General features: G+C 51.6%; 1 protein-coding gene across 1 annotated transcript; it reads left to right on the forward strand.

The window, feature by feature from the left end:
- Nucleotides 1–3,046: 3,046 nt before the first annotated feature.
- Nucleotides 3,047–7,035, forward strand: LOC104508644 (vitamin D3 hydroxylase-associated protein-like; the record flags this gene model as incomplete). The annotated part of the gene is made up of 5 exons (XM_010150345.1): nt 3,047–3,256; nt 4,882–4,995; nt 5,312–5,455; nt 6,401–6,534; nt 6,912–7,035. Coding segments are annotated over exons 1-5 (726 nt in total), but the record flags the coding sequence as incomplete, so codon positions are not given.
- Between the last annotated feature and the right edge of the window lie 5 nt (nt 7,036–7,040).

Consider the following 7,040-nt stretch of genomic DNA (forward strand, 5'->3'; position numbering starts at 1 on the left):
GACCCTCACCTCTCAACCGATGTTCTTGGTTGCTGGAAAGGCGCAGATTAAGTAGGGGCAAGTTTCGTATCAGCTGTTAGGTTCTGCGAGTGTTGGTGGAGTTGGACTGGAATTGAGGGAAGTGTCAGATATTCCAGGCTGAAATGAGTCAGAAAGTGGAGGGTTCCCAGAAAACATTTATTCAAGCCTCTGAGCCAATTGGAAAAACTTCTCCAGACGGAACCAGCCCATTTCACTGTGATTTCAGCGTTTTATGAAATGTTTTTAAAATTTTTTCGGAGCAGCGTAGTTAACCTACCTCATTTTGGAAACTGTTTTGAAAAAGCACATCAGAGTGTTTGGTTCCAAAAACATGAACATGACGTACCACTGTCAGGATTTATTCCTTGTCATTTTAATCAAAATGGATTCAAAGCCGACTTAAAAGTAAATATTACCATTTAAGAGGAAAGGCAGTTTAGTTATAGAAACTAAACTGCAGTTTTCTGCCAAAACCCTGCCTCCTTGACAGCTGAAGGTGTTGGATGGAGTGTGATGACAGAAAGTCTGTGCAGGATTTTTTTGCAAGGAAATACGGTGCAGTTCTTGCTGGGGACAGGAGTGGACTGTCTGAGCAGAAAAAAAAAAAAAGCCTTTTTTCTGTGTTGGTCCAAAGTGAAGGAAGTGTGGTGGATGCCACAGTGAAATCCCAGACCAGCTGCTATAGGCTGACTCTTCTTGTGAAACAGGTCTTGGCTTTCATCTTAACTCCACTGATGTTTTACCTTGGTCCTGGAATTGATTCAGGAGAGAAAAAGATAACAAATACGTTGCACTTGGCCTTGACTGTTTAGCTCACACCAGTGCACTGTGGAGGAGGGAACACTGACCTGTGAGCCAGGCAGGTCTGTCTCCTCTGCTCTGGCCTTGAGATTTGACTTGGGACATCCCTTTGCCTCTCTGCCTCAGTTTCCCCATGGGGATAGTGGTCTCTTTCTCAGCAGACTTTTATTCCAAGCACCCCTTGCTCCCCTTTTCCTAGATGGAAAAGCCACTGTGACCCAGCCCATCTGCCTCTGTGCCTGCTCCCTTCCACGGCAGGGACCTTTTCATTGCCTCTTGGGGTGCCTCAGCAGATCTACTTGGAGGGTGCAAAACAGGCTTGGATTTTGAAACCACCCCAGTCCTGAGGGTGGGTTCTCCCTTCACTCCCTCCAGTCATCCCCCACTGCTGTGTCCTTGCTGCAGGCTGTGGCAGGATCCCTGGGGTGCCCATGGCCACGCTGTCCATGGCCTTGCAGGAGGCGCCACACCGCTGGTTCAGGAAGGAGGTGGAGATGCTGGCATGTTCATAGGGAAAGGTGCTTCCTCAGCAGCATCTGGCCACCTGGAAATGCAGCTGTGCCTGCGGATAAATCTGCCCTTTGAAACGCCGAGCTGGACCGGACATCGCTGGCTCTGCCTTCGTTAAACATTTGCCGGGTGTCTAAAGGGCAGGATCGGAGCACAGGTCCCAGTGCACGAGTGGATGTGGGAAGCCAATGCCCTGACACTTCCCGGCATGGGAGAAAAACCCTCCCACATCTGCTCAGCCCATCATAGAAGTTGTGTCGCTGCCGCATAGGCAGAGAACCCACCTCTGCTTTGGGAAGCCCTTGCATGGATTTCCGGAGGCTGGGAGAGGGCTGGGTATTGCTGTGTGCTGATCCTGCTCACGTGTACCTTCCCGAGGCCCCTGCTGCAGCCAGCACCAGGGGCGGGAGCAGGAGCTGGTTATATGGGAGCACGAGCCCCAATGCCGCTGCTCCCATAAAACCAGCAGTGCCTTAGCTGAGGGGGCATCCTGAGCAAGGGTGCCACTGGAAGGGAACACTGTGAAAGGCCAGCTTCATTTGTTACCACGTGGCTAATTGCTGTCAGCTCCAGACTGTTTCTTAGAGGATGCCAAGGCCAATTTTGTTCAGAGTCCTTCAACAAATTCCCCAGCTAAGAATGCAGAGAAGAACATTCCTTAATGACACAAATTGTTACAGAAAACAACAGTCTAAGAATGGATGTGACAATGGATGAGCAATCAAGCATTAGAAGACCACCTATCCCTGATGGGAGAAGGGTCTTCACCTTCCTTTCCATATCCAGTTCCACACTCTTGGAGCAGGATCAGGTTCTGGGCCTCTGGCCATCAAGTGCAAACTTGCAAAGTTTTGTAACATACAGTCTAGCTGCCCAGAAACCTTTTTCAAGGTGGGACCCATAGGAGGATCCACCATCCCAAACCAGCAGAGAAGATCGCAGAGACCATGGCATTTGTTTTGGGGCTGGGTTGTAGCCGTCAGAGTGCATGGCTCTTGTGTGCTTGCAGAGAGAGGCATCTGTGCTGGGAAGAGCTGTCACTTGCTGTCCCAATGTCTGTTGGAAGTAGCGTGCTTCTGGCCTGCAGCCCTGTGGGATTTTCCATTCCTAAGGCAATACGTGCTCTGTCATGGGTGGAACAGCCTCTCCTGGTGCACGCAGACATCGCAACAGTGCTGAGCCCTGTCCCACAGGCCTCCTGAACCACTCTCTGGCCACCATGGGAGCAGCAGAGGGTAAGGGATTTGGTGAGCGAGTAGGTACTCCACCACTGTTCATCCTCTCGGCACACCGTTCCCCATCCCCGTGCAGGGAAGTCTTGTGTTTTCAAGCTGGTTTTTCCCCTTCCCCCATTGTCCTCCCAGGCTACGCAGGAAATAGGAGAGCAGCTATTTCCTTGCTTCGTTTGTTCAGCGGATCCCACAGCCCTTCCTCCCCAGCAAAGAACTTCCTGCAGTCCAGAAAGCCTCTATAAACCCAACTCCCCAGGGTTCGCTGGCCAACCTTCACCTTTTCCATTTTCCGGTCAATCATTCTCCACTGCACGCTCCACCGACGGCAACTTTGCAGGGGTCAGCTTTGGACTTACAAGCTATTTGCTGGTCCGAGGTGGTGGTGCTGGGAGGAGGGACAGGTCTGGGGAGGCACAGAAGGTCACCTGCTCCTGCCTTACTTTTCTTTCTCACTCCATCCCTGGAAACCAGAAGATCAGGTTATGATCCAGCATCAGCTGAGACAGCTCCTGCCAGAGAGGGAGGTGGATCCTTCTGCTGCCCTCGCCCTGCTCTGTGGCTCCGCAGCAGCCTTGGTGGTCTGGAAATGGCTGGGCAAAAGGCAGGTCCAGAAGAAAATGGAAGAGGCTCGGATGACCCGGGATGAGGGTGTGAAGAAAATGGCAAAGGCTGTCCAGCAGTTCAGGGAGCAGGTAACCCGTCCTCCTGGGGGGTCCGAATCCCAGCAGGGTGTCTGCTGATGTCGTTCTTCAGCTCCTCTTTCCAGCTCATGCCTCTACAGCTTTTGTAATGAGGAGTCCAGGGAGATGTGCCAGCAGCCCTCAGCAAGAGGAAAGGCTGCCTTGGGAGGAAGGGGGATCACTGCTCTCCTCGAGCTGGATGAGGTGCAGTGGGAGTCTACAGCCAGGGAGGTGTGATTACTCCCTGGGAAGAGGTTTTGGACAACACAGGTGATGAAGCGCTGGACCTTCGTTGATCCAAAACGTGGGATGTAGAAATGTCTCTTGCCTCTATCGGTAGAAGCAAGAAAGCTTTTTTTTCTTCCTAACTCAAAGTTTACACCTGTCCACACCCCTATATCTTTGTCTCTAAAACTCGGCTTCTGGATGGCTCTTGGACAGTCTTCAGAACAGCTTTCATAAGGGTTCCTGGCAAGCAAGACCTCCTGTCCCAGCAGACTTCCAGAAGAAGCTTGGCCTAACTTGACAGGAATGAAGCACAGGGCATTCTGTGTCCTCTGGGGGCAACCAGGACACGACACGGGGATGAATGAGGCAGGCACCCAACCAGCATGGGTGTAGCGCTGAATTCCTACTGCAACACTGATTTCTAACCACCTTTCCTTCCTGCTCTCTTCTCTTCTGAGTTGGTGCTGGTTGAACCAGCTCATGTTTACACAGGTAATGTACCCGGAGATAAAGCATACCAGCTACAAGTGATACATACCTTTACAACCTTTTTTCTTAAAGTTTTTTTTTCATATTTATATTTCTTAAATATGTATATCTATAAATATGATTTAAAACCTTATAAAAAGCTGGTGGCACTGAGAACTGCCAGTGTTCTTCACCTGGGTAGACCTTATCCACCTGTAAGTCCCTAGTGACTTCTTTGCAGTTTGTTGGGCTTCAGCTTTTAGATGTTTGTCCTTAGGCCAGGCTGACCCCCCCTGCCTGCACCCATTCTGAGGGGTGAAGGGCCAGCCTGAGACTTGTCTGCAAGTCTTCCGGGGAGACCTTATAGCACCTTCCAGTACCTGAAGGGGCTACAAGGAAGCTGGGGGGGACTTTTTCCAAGGGCCTGTAGTGACAGGACAAGGGGGAACGGGGTTAAATTGAAAGTGGGGAGATTTAGATTGGATATCAGGAAGAAATTCTTCCTGGAGAGGGTGGTGAGGCACTGGGACAGGTTGCCCAGAGAAGCTGTGGATGCCCCATGCCTGGAAGTGTTCAAGGCCAGGCTGGACGAGGCTTGGAGCAACCTGGTCTAGTGGAAGGTGTCCCTGCCCATGGCAGGGGGGTTGGAACTAGATGGTCTTTAAGGTCCTTTCCAACCCAAACCATTCTGTGATTTTATGGCTGTGGTACCTTATGCCCATGCTGGTGTTTGCTCAGCTGAAATTACCTCTTGGTCTGTGGGTAAGCTCATGACATCCAAACTCAGGATGAAACACTCAGCAGCTCAAGGGCTGAACCCCCACAACCAGGATCTTCCTTTCCAGCAGGGTCTGTTGATAATGTTGGCAATACTTAAGAACTTATCTGCTCCAAAGGGTCGGAGCTGGTGTCCTGGCATACCCTTCATCTTCCCCACACAGGTCCCCCATGTCCAGACGGATGCTATCCTGTCCCTGCCCCTGCTGGAACTCACTGGGAGACTGCAGGAAGGGTCTCTGTCCCCTGAGACTGTCCTCTACACTTACTTAGAGAAGGTGAGTGCCTGTCCGCAGTGTGAGGGGCAAATCACTTATGTTCTCTATGCCATGGCATGTGGGCTGGTGGCTGAGAAGGCTTGTTGGAGCTGGTGATTATGACAAGTCTTTAACATAGTGGATATCAGGAGAAGGGTATGAAAAGGCAGGGATGTCACTATCTCCTGGGTCTCCTGGGATCTCCTGCTCTGGGGAAGGGGTTACCACTCATGCCAAGCCACCAGCTCTTGTTTTGAAGATCCAAGTAGCTACTGAATGCAGCTGTGTAACGATGCCCTTCTTAACTAACACGTATTCCTGCATGTGTCTGGCAAAGGCCCTGGAAGTGACCCAGCGGACAAACTGCTTACGACATTTTATCCCAGAGTGTGAGGAGCAGCTCCAGGAAATACAGCGGCAGAAGGAGAAAGGGCTGCTCTATGGCATCCCCGTCAGCATCAAGGACCACATCGGACACAAGGTGCTTCCCATTGTGCCTGTGGGGTTTCCCATTGTGAGCCAGGCTGGGTGGTGAAGTGGTGGAACACAGAGAATGGGTCAGGGGCCTGATCCCTCCCTGCTTATACCACGGTAAGCCTGGCTGGGTCTGAGGCTGTGGCCTCATATCTCACTGCATCTGCAACCCTGGCAGTTAGTAACCTCCATCAGGAAAAAACCAAGGGATGAATAGTTATACACCCAAATGCTATCTGCTCTGATCTGTGAGACAGCACAGGCTGGGCTGCATGGTTCTTAGGGCCACAACTCAGACCTGCTCAGAGTTTTGCAGTATCAGGGGTAAGAACATGGCTCAGCTTCTAGAAAGTCATTAACAGCAGGAACCATTAACCTCAAATCCCCATTGTGCTGTAGCCTGGCCACTGGGCCCCTTAGCAAAGAGCCTATGCATAAGACACACCAGGGACCCCCCTGCAGACAAGTCCTGATGAGGACCACATGCTCTTGAGCTGAATTTGTTAGGTAGTCTCCTCCATCTTGACTTACCAACACAGTTAAGAGGGCTGTAAGCCCAAAGCAAGCCCCAGGCACCAAGGCTAACAGAGAAGGGATCACACTGTGTTCACCTGGCATGCACATTGCCTCCCTGAACATCCGCTGCTGGCTTCACTGGGACGGCAGGACACTGGGTTTGATCCTGAGCTAGGGTACCTATGGAGTAGCATCTGGGTCAGGAGAGAGAAATAGCATGGAAAAGAACAAGGAGAGCTTCAGGAGAAGCCTTCACCCTGTAAGTGCCTGGCAAGGCATCCTCTGCCAAGGATGGGAGGAGATGGAGTGTCCTTCACGCGAGGAACTGCAAGGGAGGGGGTTAGTACCTGCCCTCCCTCAAAGGGGACACCAGCTCATCCTCCCAGAACTGCATGGGAATTACACTGACCCTGTCCGTTGTCACTTCTCTCTGCAGGGGCATCTGTCAACCTGTGGGCTTGTGCAGTGCCTGGGCCCTCCGGTGGAGGAGGACAGCGTCCTAGTCAAGGTTTTGAAGAGACAGGGGGCCATCCCATTTGCAATGACCAATGTGCCGCAATCCCTCTTCAAGTAACACACATTATTAAAAATCTTTCCTCTGTTTGTCCCCCTGAAGCTAAAACACAGCCTGTAGGTCCCAGGAAAGACTCCTTCCTGTCTCCTGGGATGTTGCCTGGATGAGTCCCTCTTCCATCAGCTGCCAACAATCTCAGTTCAACTGAGAGTATCTTTCAGATAAGATTAAGAGGAAAAAAACTACCTGACAGAAATGAAGTGCACTTGTGCATGAGAGGGAGGGCTCATGGGAATGAGCTGTGTCCTGAGGGATTTACGGGCTGGAAGGATGGGGTTGGGTTTGCCACATAAGCTCACCGCAAGGCAGAGCCAACAAACTCAAGGCTTTAAGCTGTTCTTGATAGCCCACTTGCTGGTTTTCTTCTCCCCAGCTACGACTGCAGCAATCCCATCTTCGGCCAGACCCTGCACCCCCTCAACCACCAGAAGAGCCCTGGGGGCTCCTCAGGAGGGGAGGGAGCTCTGATTGCAGGAGGAGGCTCCATCCTGGGCATCGGCTC

The sequence above is a fragment of the Eurypyga helias genome, unplaced genomic scaffold, assembly GCF_000690775.1.
Source record: "Eurypyga helias isolate BGI_N326 unplaced genomic scaffold, ASM69077v1 scaffold29544, whole genome shotgun sequence".
Classification (NCBI taxonomy): Eukaryota; Metazoa; Chordata; class Aves; order Eurypygiformes; family Eurypygidae; genus Eurypyga; species Eurypyga helias.